At 30.5% G+C, this 15029-nt stretch overlaps 1 protein-coding gene across 2 annotated transcripts in view; it reads left to right on the top strand.

Annotated features, from left to right (window-relative positions):
* Nucleotides 1-15029, top strand: part of LOC122501130 (eukaryotic translation initiation factor 4 gamma 2) — a 62367-nt gene that overhangs the window by 24295 nt on the left and 23043 nt on the right. The window contains exons 2-3 of one of the 2 annotated variants that reach the window (XM_043610405.1): nucleotides 13723-13839; nucleotides 13973-14189. Coding sequence is in view for 1 of the 2 variants with exons in the window: in XM_043610404.1 (XP_043466339.1) it covers nucleotides 13962-14189 (228 nt within the window). In the remaining variant the exon portion in view is untranslated. Of the gene's footprint in view, nucleotides 1-13722; nucleotides 14190-15029 lie in introns of both variants that reach the window. The other variant, XM_043610404.1, reaches the window with a different exon arrangement.

A 15029-nucleotide genomic window follows, 5' to 3' on the forward strand; every position in this document is an offset into this window, starting at 1 on the left:
ATGTTATACCTGAAATCATATCTTTTAAGACTGTTGTGTAATAAAAAAAAATTTTTTTATTTTTGACTAAAAAAAAATCCAAAATTTTTTTTGAACCGGTTTTACTCGAAGGGGACCGATTTTCGAGTAGTTTTTGATATATAATAAAATATTCCTTATAATTTCACCTTTATACTTATTAAGACCAAGAAAACTATGGAGACTTAAATAGCAGGCTTCGAAGTGACACACTTTTCCACTTTTTTGACACTTTTTTTGGTCAAGCCTACTTTTTGCTACTTATTTTGTCAAAAAGCTACTTTTTGCTACTTATTTTGGCAAAAAGCTACTAAATGCTACTTTTTTCCAAAAAATGTAAAAAAAATTTACAGAATTCAAGAATTTTAGTTTTTTTGGTGAATTTCGTAGATTTCAAAAAACCCGCCAAATGAATTAAATTTATTATTGGACGCGTGATTATAATATATTATAATAATTACTAATAGTGGATGTTTATTAAATTACAAATTTTTAACGTTTCGAATTTTTCGTATCTAATTTTATTATTCTTTAAGCTTCTTAAAAAAATTAAAAACTAAATTTTTCATTTTTCACTATATAATTTAATAGTAATACCTTTTTTGACTTTATAAAAGTTTCATCAAGTATAGAAAAAATCAATTAAGAATGAAAACTTAATTCTTTTGGTTATATAAATTGTTTGATTAAAAATCCAAAATAATATTTATTTAACGTGATTATTTATTATATTATGTTTACAAACTTTATGTCAAATTTAAAAATATTAATTGTATTTTCAATAATACAGTGTTTTAAGTCGGTTGTTCAATAATAAAAAATCATTTATAAAGATTTAAGATCTATCTAGAAAAAAAATTATAATTTTTTTTATTGGAATTAAATTGTTCATAATTTATTATTGTACAAAATTATGGCTATGTGGATTCTAAAATTTAAAAAATTTATATTACTAAAAACAATCCATTTTTTTCATTTTGATATCTGTTATTAGTAAATTACTAAAAAATGTTTACGTTTCATTTTTAAAAATTAGATGGCTGATAAAAAGTTATTGATAGTTTTTTAAAAAATAATAAGGAGAAAGAAGGTGTCAATTTAACTTCTCAAAATTATGAGCCTGTTATTAAAAAACAAATTCTTATGAAAGATCTCATTTCAGTATTATTAACAATTACATTTCATTATGTAAATAAAACTTTCCAATGTAAAATATCGACAAAAAAGCTATTATATTTTCATGTTTTATGTTTATAAATCAAAATTTAAAAAAAATTTTGTGAATTCCTATTTTTAGTATTTTTTTCTTTCAATTTTTTGGACAACAACATATATTCACTTAATTTTCTTACTTAAAAAACTAATTTTACTTCATTTTTAATATGCTACTTTTTGCTACTTTTTTTCAATTTAGAGGACACTTTTTTCTTCCAAAATGCTACTTTTTCACACTTTTTTTGACCTGCTACTAGACTTCGAAGCCTGTAATAGTTTTCGAGATATCGCAATTTTTGTGAACGCGTGCAGTGTTCTAGCGCTGGCGCAGTGCCGCACGGCGCTACGCCTATTGGGTATCGTGCCTCGCTATAGCTCACTGTACTGGGCACTGCTGCTATTTCAATAATATAACGTATTATTACACAGGCCAAAAAAATTTGATTCAATTTACTTTCCAAGAACGGGACAATACTTTTCCGAAGGTTTTCGACGTTTTCGACGTGCTGAATCCGAATCCGTCCTCAAAATAGACCCTGCACGTCAGTTTTCCGAGATTTTTAACCTAAAAGTGCAAAAATCCTGTTTTTAGTTATATTTGATGTCATGTAACATTAACCCCTTCACAGTGTATGACGTCTATAGAGGCAAAAATAATTCGTGTCACCAATGTATATGACCCCTATAGCGGCATTTAAAAGAAAAATCTCTGTAATAAATGAAATATGAATATCAATGAATATTCTAAAGTTTTTGGGGTCGCTGAATCCGAATCTTTGATCAGAATTAAAAAATTCAAAATGGTGACCAAATTTTTTTTAAAGTTTATGAATTCGGCTGAAAATGCTTATTCGGGGAGTTTCGAGGTTTCTAAATCCAAATATTTAGTCAAAATTTAAAAATTCAAAATGGCGAACGAAAAAATTTAAAATTCGTAAACTTTGAAATTTTTCGATCTCTATTTTGAAGCCGCCATTTTTAATTTTTTAATTTTGACCAAATATTTGGATTCAGCGAATCCAAAAACATAAAATCTAATGATATCAGGTATTAGAAGAAATAAAAAAAATTTAGCACATTTGTGGCACGAAAACACTATTTTGACTACACTGCTATAAGGGGTTAAGAGATAATTTTTTTTTGTAAAAGGTCAATATTGCATTTAAAAGAGCTACTCTTCCCCTTTAATAAGTAAATCTCTAAATAAGTAAATAAATAATAAGAAAATCTCTTCCCTTTGAAAATGTAAAAATCTTCATTTGTCTCTGAAGAAGGATAACTACAAACATCTAAATTTTAAATAGTTCTGAGTATTTTCGATATAACTGAATACGAATTCGATGTCAGATTTACAAAATTAAAAATGGCAGATACAATATGGCAGACGATTTTTTAAAACTTGATTGTATTTGCTTAAAATCTGCCATTTTGAATTCTGTCAATCTGACATCGAATTCGTATTCAGTTATATCGAAAATCTTTAGAACTATTTAAAATTTAGATGTTTGTAGTTATATTCTTCTTTATTATCGAAGTTTTGTCAGTTTTTGAAGAATTTGCCAAACTCAGAAAATTCAATGAACGATTACTCAGAGACAAATGAAGATTTTTTAAATTTTCAAAATGGATATTAAAGGTGCAATGAAAGACTAGCAATATGTAACATAAGTAAACAAAAGTGCTTGCGCGCAGCAATGCCCAGTACAGTGAGCTATAGCGAGGCACGATGCCCAATAGGCGTAGCGCCGTGCGGCACTGCGCCAGCGCTAGAACGCTGCACGCGTTCACAAAAATTGCGATATCTCCAAAACTATTAAAATCTCCATAGTTTTCTTGGTCTTAAAATAAAGGTGACATTATAAGGAATATTTTATTATATATCGAAAACTACTCGAAAATCGGTCCCCTTCGAGTAAAACCGGTTCAAAAAAAATTTTGGATTTTTTTTAGTCAAAAATAAAAAAATCTTTTTTTTATTACACAACAGTCTTAAAAGATATGATTTCAGGTATAACATATTTAAATTTTAATAAAATCCGATGAATGGCTTCAGAAAAATTAATATTTAAAAAAATAAGTGTCAAAAAATTCAATATTGCGTAACTTTTACAATTTTGAAAATTTTCAAAAAATTTTTGGTAAATTAATTTCTCTTATCCAGTACTATAATTTCGCTAAATGGTGAATTAATCCGAAGACCCCTGGCAAATCGTGATATTTTTTACGGAGTCTTACCCTAATATGTTTAGCTATAGAAGTTACTTGTTAGGGTGGTTCTTATTTGGGCGATGTTTCCAAATCTTCGGTGTCACCCCAAAAAATTAATCAAGGTATAAAAAAAAAATTTTCCTGAAAAAGCAAATCGAAACAATATTAACACGTAGTCGACAGAAATTTTAAATGGAAAATACATGTAATTTTTCCAAGAAATCACAAAAAGTTTTTTCTAGCTTATACAAATTTATTTAAAATTCTCTAACAATTCTCAATTCAAAATGTTGCATCCAATATGGCGGGCATAAAGAATAAAAACTTTAATTGAACTGAAACACGATACTCGGAGGATCTAGGGGTCGCTGATTACGAATCATTTTGAAAAAGATCATTTTGAAAAAATTCGAAATGTCGGAGCCAAAAACGCGGATATACTTACTCGTTCTTTGCGTTTCTAAGATTTTAAATCGAAGAGAGAAAATGCTTTCTGGAATTTCATATAAATAGTTAATGTGCCACAGAAAATAGACTAAAAACAAACAAAAAAGCAAAAAAATTAAGAAACAAAAAAAAGTTACAAAAAAAATAAATGAAAACAAAAAAATTGGCTCCGACATTTCGAATTTTTTCAAAATGATTCGTAATCAGCGACGCCAAGAATCTCCGAGTACCGAGTTTCAGTTCAATTGAACGACTTTATATTTCTTATGTCCGCCATATTGGATCCGCCATTTTGAATTTTTTCAAAATGACCCGCCAAACCCCCAGAATACCGAGTTTCGTCAAATTTAAATGAATAAATAAATGTATGCATCTAAGGGTTAATATATAATCCTGTTCACTGTGATAGCGGCATATTCATCAAGCTTGTAAATGGAGCAAATACTTTCAAAAAAATTTGGAAAAATTGAAAGTTTTACCTCTAACCCAAAGTTAGAGAATTTTAAATAAATTTGTATAAGCTAGAAAAAACTTTTTGTGATTTCTAGGAAAAATTACATGTATTTTCCATTTAAAATTTCAGTCGACTAGAGGCATGTGTTAATATTGTTCGATTTGCTTCAAACTTTCAGGAAAATTTTTTTTTATACCTTGATTAATTTTTTGGGGTGAGACCGAAGATTTGGAAACATCGCCCAAATAAGAACCACCCTAATACTTGTGAATCGTAAAATGCGACAAAAAGTAAGTTACTAAACACTAAGATGCATAAAGTGTTATACATATAAGAGCCTATAGTTAACCTCAAAACATTTTGCCCAAAAAACTTGCTGAAAATGTGTACGACGATACTTTTAACATCTTAAATTAAGATATTTCAAATAACTAAAAAGTGTCTACGAAAACATCTTAGAAATGACTACCAAAACATCTTAAATTAAGATACTTCTTTTTGCAGTGTGGTTAAAGTTATAGGCTTGAGTTCTCATTTAAGCCTCATTTGAACTATTTATCACGTCCCGTTTCTTTTTTATAGTGTCCAGGGTGTCCGGCGGTCAATAAAGTCATAAAGCAGTTAGGAAAATTTCTATAAATTTATTTAAAAAATTCAAATTTTTCGTGAATTAAAAAATGTTTTAATCTAAGAAGACTTAAATGGTTTTTATTACTATTTGTAACTCAAAGTTCTACAATCTGTGTGTAAACGTTAAAGATTTTATGTACAAAAAAGCCAACTTTAAAATTTGTCAAGGCTCTGTCCAACAAGGAGAGACACGAGGGTCACTCGGTCGCTTTCAATGTGTTAATTCACTATACTGTGGATGACGAAATGGTGTTGTGCATATAGTCATTTAAATTAATTTCTGCACAAACCAAAAAAACTGTGTTGTTTGATTTTGTCTCCGTTTAATCTAAAAAGTTTTTTTTGCGATTTTATAATTAATAATAATGGACTGCTGCAATAGTTTTATTCTTATTTACTAATTTTTAAGACACATAAGTTATGAACGTTTTCTTGAATGAAAACAAATCTTAAAAAGGTTTCTACTGAAAACTCTTTATATCAATGCTGAAGTAAAATACAACTGAAGAAAATTAAATTAAGAGTAAAAACCACTTTACAAAAGTGTAACATAATTTACGAGATTTATAAAAAATAACAACAGTCAAAAGACATTCAGAAATTTTCAAACTAGTAATGACTAAAATTCTTTACTTTTGTGCTTAAGGGAATGTCAAAGTCGATTGGATTTTTGAATTGAGCTTCAATGGGAAAATCGCATCGACTTTGACATCCCCTTAAGGGGATCCCACATACCGACAATGCAGATCAAAAATGGTTAAAAATCTGCAACGACCGTTTCTTGAAAAATATAAGGAATTATGACCTATAAATTTGTGAAAGTCATTTTTTATTATAAATACATAGGATGAGTATTTTATTTGTTGTAATTATTAAAAAAAATATATTGTTAGAAAATTAAATATGGTCAGTTTCCAAGAGCCCAAACTGCAACGACCTTTTCTTGAAAACAACAAAACAAAATAATTTTTCCATTTAGCAAACTTAATTTTAATAAAAAATACACATAATAAGATTCATTACATATGAAAACAACAATAAAAAACTTTAATTTATGTATACTGTTTTGTATAGCAATTTACAACAAGAAGAACACATGTGACAGCTTTTAGTAGTTCATAGAACCAAGAGATGACGCCAAAGGTTCCAAAACTGACAAATTTTGATTATTTTTAGCTTTAAATTAACAACAATAAAATATAATATCATAAGATGGTAAATGGGGTTTTTCTGTGATAATAATTATTATAAGATGGTAAGGTGTCAATTTAGCGGATATATATTTATTTCGCTTATCATCGATAAGACAGAAATCAATATTTCAAAATTAATACTTCATTAATATTTGAAAATATATTTTATTTTGTGCATGGTTTCTGAAAAAAATGAATCGTCTCTCATGAATCGTCTGTAGCTCAATTGGTAGAGCATCCTACCGGCAATAGGAATGTTTTGGGATCATACCCCAGCGGTGAGAGACGATTCATTTTTTTCAGAAACCATGCACAAAATAAAATATATTTTCAAATATTAATGAAGTATTAATTTTGAAATATTGATTTCTGTCTTATCGATGATAAGCGAAATAAATATATATCCGCTAAATTGACACCTTACCATCTTATAATAAAATATAATGTTTTCTTTTCGAGTAAAAATTCATTAGTGATGAAAGACACAATGAGAGACATTTATTTTGTTCAAATTGTTAAAGAAAAGTTAATGCTAGTAAATTAAATATCAAGTGCCACCGAACAGCTGTCACATATACACTTTACAAAAAATAAAGTTTTTATTTATTCCTGAATGGCAAATGAGTCTCATCCTCCGTATTTTCCTACAAAATTAAATTTCCCAAATGGAAAAATTATTTTGTTTCGTTGTTTTCGAGAAATGGTAGTTGCAATTTGAGCTAGTAGTCAAAGATGTGTTACAGGGAAACTGCCCATATTTAACTTTCTAACAATAATTTTTTTCAAATAATTACAACAAATAAAATACTCATCCTGTGTATTTATGATAAAAAATGAGTTTTGCAAATTTATAGGTAATAATATCTTATATTTTCCAAGAAACGGTCGTTGCAGATTTTTAATCATTTTAGATCTGCAATGTCGATAAGTGGGATCCCCTTAAGGGAATGTCAAAGTCGATTGGATTTTTGCATTGAGCTTCAATGGGAAAATCGCATCGACTTTGACATCCCCTTAAAGGCATCTTGTTAAGTGGTCACATGTTCTAATAGTAAAGTTTATGGGACACATGGTTACTGAATATTTCCGAAACCATGACGAATTTCAAATAATGTAACGCACTATTACGTGATGCATATGAGGCATTTTACGTAAAATGTCCTAAGTTGAAATTTCAACTTCTTAAAAAAATGGAATCTCAGGGAATTTGTTGTTCTATCAAGCAGACATGTGCCCCAAAAAATATTTTTGATTTTTTTGAAAATTTGGAGGGGGTAGAGGGGGGTCAATTTGACCAATTTTGCTAACACTGGCTACTTTGTTAATTTTTTCTGAACATACTTGTAATGGGAAAAATTTTTTATAATATGTTTCTGAAAGGTTTTTTCGTCCTCTTTCCAATGGTGTATTTTATTTTTTAATATTTTAAAAATTTACCCTAATTTTTGTTAATTAATATTTAATTTTCAATTTCCCAAAAATCGGTCCGTTTTTTTTTTGAAAATAAATTATTGCAAACGAAAGCTGAGGTTTTTTCCTATCTTTGAAATTTAATAACTCAAAAACAAAAAAAGGGCTTTCTGAAAATTGACATGCCGATAGGAAAAAACCTCAGCTTTCGTTTGCAATAATTTATTTTCAAAAAAACGGACCGATTTTTGGGAAATTGAAAATTAAATATTAATTATAAAAAATTAGGGTAAATTTTTAAAATATTAAAAAATAAAATACACCATTGGAAAGAGGACGAAAAAACCTTTCAGAAACATATTCTAAAAAAATTTTCCCATTACAAGTATGTTCAGAAAAAATTCACAAAGTAGCCGGTGTTGGCAAAATTGGTCAAATTGACCCCCTTCTACCCCCTCCAATTTTTCGAAAAAATCAAATAGTATATTAAGCAACAAGGGTATAAAGGCAGCCATTTGTTTACGGTGATTTTTGTGACACGAATGGAGATCGAGGGCGCCCCGAGACCTCCACTCGTGTCACAAAAATCATCGTAAAGAAATTGGCTGCATTTATTCCCATGTTACTTACGATATTTTTTATTCCTAATGCACAAAAGTGGCGATTTCAGATAGCAGACGACAGGGAATAAAAGTCAGTCACTTGTTCGACTTATATGAAAATGGCGGCCGTTTTCTCCCTTGGGCAAAAATAACGCATGGGATCAGCGGTTATGTTTGCACATGGGAGAAAATGGACGCCATTTTCATATGGTCGAACAAATGAGTGACTTTACTCCCTGTTGTCAGCTATCTGAAAGCGCCATTTTTGTGCATGTGGGATAAAAAATATTTTTTGGGTCACATTTCTACTTGATAGAACAACAAATTCCTCGAGTTTCAATTTTTTTCAAGAAGTTGAAATTTCAACTTGGACATTTCACGTAAAATGCTTCATATGCGGCATGAGGTATTAGGGACATGTCATTTTTCTAGTAATAATAGTTGCCGTCAAGATATTGCAAATGTCGTTTTTCGCGGTGAAAGTAAAAAAATTTTTTTCTTAACTTTTTAGGTTTTTATCGTTATAATTACAGTGCACATATTATCTGGTACGTATTTTTTCAGTTTAAGGTGTACTGAGTTTAGTAAAAATAAAGTTTAATGGAATACGTTCAGAAGAAAAAATTAATATATGTGTCACGCTCTGAGGAAAGGTACCTAAGAAACAAAAAATTTGAGGTTATGTTTTTAATGTTTTAAGTAAAAATACAGAAAGAGAATCAATTATTAATTAAAAATTGTTGATTTTCAAGTCTTCATTATATTCAAAATATTTAATAAAAATTGGTTTCAAATTCAAATAATTGAAAATAAACTTTTAATCAATATAAATCTAACACGAACCCAACCTATAATTCGTTTGCTTCTTAGGTACCTTTCTTGGGAGCGCGTCACATATTGTAGGTTAATTATTAGATGACGGTGTGGGGCTAAATCGGACGTCGTGATAAGCAACACCAGGTCTGCGAATACTATAATTAATTTTCTATTTATTAACTATTTTATATTATATTCTTTGCATAGAACCACTTTGTAAATAAATAAAGAATTTATTTTAAAACACGAACTAGCAAGCGAGCTGCTGCAAACAAACAAGTCTGAAAACTATAATTCATTTTTATATTATATTAATTACCTATTTTATATTATATTCTATGTATAGAACTACCAAAAAATAAATAAACAAAGAAAATATTTATGTAGAAAATTTGAATTTTCTACATAAAAAACGCAAATTTGTGTCTCATTCTTTAATTAATTAGCGGTGTTCGATTAGCCCCACCAATTTTAAAATTTTCGTTTTTGAGGTAGTCACCTTCAAAGCAATATATCACCAAAGCTACTGTAGTTTTTTAAAATCGAACAACTGTGATTTGTAGGTGAAGGAACAAACTTCAAAACGGTATATTACTCTTTAGCAAAAAATATTTTGTTGTATGAGTTTTCTGGTCAAAGATCAAATCCATCCGGTTTAGCCCCACTCTCTCCTACTTAATAGAGATTTCTTCCCAATGGGAAGTAAACGATTGGTTCAATAATGGGCCATGCTTGGCGAACTCCGTTCCATTATTGGAACATTAATGGCAACCATCATTGGACCACCAATGGTTTAAACTTGGGATGATCACGCTACTGCCAATGATCGGTAGCCAAGCATCGGGCCAATATTAGTTGCCAAGGAATTGCCAAGGAAACAAAATCGATTTTCAAAAGCTTGATTTTTTATTGGCAGCCAACAAAAAACAAAGGTTTTGAAAATTGATTTTTCTTAATTATTAATTAAAATTTATTTTTAAAAAATATATTTTTCAAAAAATTATTTAAAAAAAAAATATATTTTTTAAAAATATATATTTTTTTAAATTAATAGAACATATTAATTTAATTTGTCACCTCTGGTAAAACAAAGATGAAAGACTGATAAATTCCCTCACTTTATATTTTACAGTGGAGGGATAACTGTGAATGTCTTTGCGAGAGAGGAGCAGGTACTTATATAGAGCCAGTGAAACAGGTCACAAGCGAGAAGAAATCACTAGCATGCACTCTGGCGGCGCTTGTCGGAACTGTTTTCTGGCGCGCATGCATATCCTGACATTATCGACACAGCGCTTGGCAACCAACGTTGCGCCACTTCCGACAAGCGCCGCCAGAGTGCATGCTAGTGATTTGTTCTCGCTTGTGACCTTTCTCACTGGCTCTATATAAGTACCTGCTCCTCTCTCGCAAAGACATTCACAGTCATCCCTCCACTGTAAAATATAAAGTGAGGGAATTTATCAGTCTTTCATCTTTGTTTTACCAGAGGTGACAAATTAAATTAATATGTTCTATTAATTTAAAAAAATATATATTTTTTAAAAATATAATTTTTTAAAATAAATTTTTGAAAAATATATTTTTTTAAAATAAATTTTAATTAATAATTAAAAAAAATCAATTTTCAAAACCTTGGTTTTTTGTTGGCTGCCAATAAAAAATCAAGCTTTTGAAAATCGATTTTGTCTCCTTGGCAATTCCTTGGCAACTAATATTGGCCCGATGCTTGGCTACCGATCATTGGCAGTAGCGTGATCATCCCAAGTTTAAACCATTGGTGGTCCAATGATGGTTGCCAATTGTTTTGCCAAGAAAAAACCATTGGGTACCAAGCATGGCCCATTATTGAACCAATCGTTAACATTGGCAACTTCCCGTTGGGTTACCATAGCTGCTGACTTCCATGTATATTTTTGAAGCTACAAAAATTTTTTTTCATGCTTCCCACAATTTTTCTGTTATTCTGTAGACTCTAATCTACATTTTCTAAAAGGTTTTATCCATTCATGACGTTTCTATTCAGAGTTCTACGATTTTGATACAAAATTCCACCAAATCCCCCACTGTGAGCTGTGACCGTTGCATCCGATGAGGTACGCTATATTTTTTCTGTAATGTACGTGTAAAGACACGTATAAATGCCAAATTTCAGTGTACGGAACCCTAAAAATAGAAATTCTATAAGTCAAAATCCTCATGCTATCTACTCCGAAACTCTGACCGAACGCTCATGCTAAGCGAAGACAATAATGATCCCACATTCATGTTATATAGATTTCGAATTTTCTTCCAACAGTCAATCGCAGCGCAACCAACAGAAAACGAATGAAGTATATTGGAACCAACAAGTAGTTTCAAGTAGTTTCGAGTAAAAAAACCAGTTATGCTGTGGGTGTTTTTGGCAAAAGCTCGGATTATGCTCCAGATTCCTTCAGTGGTGCTCAAAACTATCTGTCTCCTACGGAGTTAATTTGATTTTATTATCTCTCTTTATTAATTTTATTTTTATATCTCTATGTTTAATTCCTAAGAAAATTGTTACCAGATAAACCAGACTGTACTCTGACTTCCAATGCAGATTACAATCTGGTTTATCGGGTATTAATTTTCAGGGGATTGAACAAAATTTCTAGACTGTATGTTACTAGGTTTTGACAAAATTTTTCTGGAAGCTAAGAGATATTTCGTACATTGTCACAATTCACCATTTTTGAGCCAAAAAAAATTAAGAGCTTACCAAAGTAACCAATTATAACATATTATTTAAACAATTACAGAAACCATATTTAAAAATTAAAGTGAGCCCCACTGAAATCATTATAATAAAAATACTTTTATATAAAAAAACATCTAGTTAGATTTAGCCTACAATTTTTAACTAAAAACAAGTAATTAAGAAAGGGAACCATAATTTTGGAAAATAGTTTCCACTCAGGTTCGCAGACTTTTCAGATATTTACACAAACAGATTTTATGTGTGGACTGTGCACCCTCAAAATTTAGAAAATAATACTTTGTTGGTGGCGCTAGGTCGCCGAGCTCAGGGCCCCTGTTTTCCGCTTACCACCTCATCATGAGACTAATCTATTACAGCAACGTCCATTGCAGCCAGAGTTCAGTGTATTGAAAATTAGCTACATTTAAACTTTTAAGAATCCATTTAAAACCTTGGAAAAATAATTTTTTCCTGGCATATTCGTGTTTATGAATCTTAAATAATAAAAATATTTGTTTTTGGTAAGCTGAATCTGTCTACAGACTTTAGAAATCGAATTTCAGTAGGAACGCCACTTTCGCACTTTTTGACGCTTCTTCTGTCACCTACTCACGAAACGCCAATTGGAACGCCATGCTAGCGAAGAGGCTAATAAATTATTTTGTTTCCCAACGTTAACTCAAATTGACCATCAAATCTCAAATTGAGAATCTTAAACCTGCGAGAGTCACTAAATCTGATGCTGCATACATAATTAAAACTGAAATAAAATTGACTATGGTGGACGGTAAAGTTTGTTAGGCACTAACTGATACACCTTCAAGTTCCACTTGCTATATTTGCGGAGCAAAACCATAAAAAATGAACGATCTGGAGCACTTAAAAAAAAGGTTGAAAACATACCTTACTTTGATTTTGGTTCAGCAGACAAAACTACGTAAGAAACAACTTCGATATCAAAAATTAAAAAAAAAGTCGAATTTTGCAGGCCTGTCTGTGTATTAGAGCAATATGAAATTGCGTTGAATTCGAATTGATCTCATCGCAAGCTAGATCTGAAAAATAATAACACTTACATGACCTAATGTAAAAAAACAGTTTTCAAAAATTACCAAAATCAGGACCACCCATAAAATGTCATTCTCCATTTTGAAAATTGAATATCAGATTCGTAATCAGCGACCTCAAAAACACCCGAGAAACGAATTTCAGGTAAATCCGGTGAATGTTTCAAAAAGTCGTCCTCCATAATGGGTCCGCCAGTCTCTAGCTCTCCGTTTATACGTAAAATCCAAATTTTGACACCTTCAATAGGTATAAAATCGGAAATTTTATACAATGTCTAGACAATGTATTTCCCGTTTAGAGCAGCAATATCGTACCAATTTGGAAGACCAAGCACAAATGTAACTTATCATAAATAGAAGCAAAAATTTGTTTATTCAGAAGAAGGCGAAAACTTACACCAAAAGTGATACAAAACGGAGGACATAAAACGCGTTACACGCGGTACTAGTATAGTACGATGAACTAAATTACAGAAACCTTTAGTACACCATACTATTATCGTACTCGTATTATACGAGATTAGCATACTAGCACGACAAACTAGTACAAACGTACCTAGTACCTTTTATATTTTTATACTTTTTTGATTTATCATTCAAATAAGCCTATATGAACGTTAAAAAATGTTAAGTTCTTCGGTAGATATAAATAAAATAGGCAAATCACTGAAAATGGGGTTTTGTTAAATATCTGATTGATAAATTAACATTTTTTTTCGTTATGGTGTCATTTTTTCGAAATTTTACGAATTTATTGAAAAACAAGTTTTTAGTTATTATAGTTTTTCAGATTTATTAAATAATAGCGGTCGTATAATTACCACTAGTGGTCTATAAATTGAAAAACAAAAATAAAATTTTTTGGAAAAATTAGCATTGGTAATCTTGTTTTATGACTTGATGAAATGGGTGGTTTAAAAATAAATTGAATTTTTTGTTTCAGATTCATTAAAAAAAAAAATATCTGTATCCTGTAATTTATCATTCAGGGGACCAAAACACACGCAACAACGGATAACCCCAGAGGACCGGGGGGTGCAGCTCGTGTCCCGGGAGGAAGGTCAGGGTTTACATAATTACCTTGGCTTTAAACGAGTTTAAAAAGCAACCTGCTTCCTTTTTACTTCAAACAATCCTACGCGTTGCGATCCCATTTAGTGTAACTCAAAACTAAAAAATTCGATGCCTTCCAGGGACGAAATTCGCTCCCTATCTACTGAGCGACGCTGGATCCCTCCTTCTACTGTTAGACGCGATGCACTCACCCCAGAAAGCAGAAATGATCTTATCTTCAGAAAGGTGCGCGGAATTCTCAACAAGCTCACACCGGAAAAATTCGCAAAGCTGAGCAACGATTTACTCAATGTTGAGCTTAATACAGATGTCATTCTTAAAGGAGTAATTTTTTTGGTAAGAATTTATTTTCATAATTGCTTAATGTTTAGTTTTGGTTAAAAATTGGGAGTAAATAACTAAGTTGCCTTCAAATTATTTTCACTAGTTTTATAATATTTTTATCTCGTACAATAGTCCTTCTTGCACTTATGTTCATGTTCACCGGGTGTCAAATAAATATTTGCGGTTAACCCCATCGAAGGAGAGAAATGGTAGTATTAATTTTTATAAAATGGAATTTTACTCATTTTTCATACAAAACGCAAAAGTTGGATTCCACTTTGATAGTCACTTTGATAGTGAACAAAATTTCTAAATTTGAGCATACGACAGAATAACAAACAATATGATTACTTCTCGATTAAAAAATGCTTTTAAATAAATAAGAAACTTAAGGCCATGTTATTCAGTGTGATGTTTTTCCATAGTAAAGTATATGGGACACGTGACCACTGAATAACATGATCTTAAGTCAATGTAATTTTTTTGTTAATTTTTTTTTTTTAAGAGAAATATTTTAAAAGTTAATTGATGAATTGCAACAGATAAAGTCGGGAGATAATCTTTAAAAGAAATTTATAATAAATAAAAGAGCTGTCATTAATGTTAAAAATAACTAGCAATATTGTTTTTTGTTGGCAATTATTGAAACTTTTATCCAGCTAAAGCCATACGATCGAAGTAGTTAACAATGAAAGAATTTTCTGTCTCGGCTGTCTTCAGTGTGTTCTAGCAGCGCACCCTGTCTCAAAGGGTGGTTGTTCCTCGTCTAAGAGCTAGATTTAACTTATCTAGAGAGCATTTGCACTAAAGGCATCAGAGTGTTTTAAATTCTTTCACTGCATGTTCTCATTT

The sequence above is a fragment of the Leptopilina heterotoma genome, unplaced genomic scaffold (assembly GCF_015476425.1).
Source record: "Leptopilina heterotoma isolate Lh14 unplaced genomic scaffold, ASM1547642v1 Lhet_201, whole genome shotgun sequence".
Classification (NCBI taxonomy): domain Eukaryota; kingdom Metazoa; phylum Arthropoda; class Insecta; order Hymenoptera; family Figitidae; genus Leptopilina; species Leptopilina heterotoma.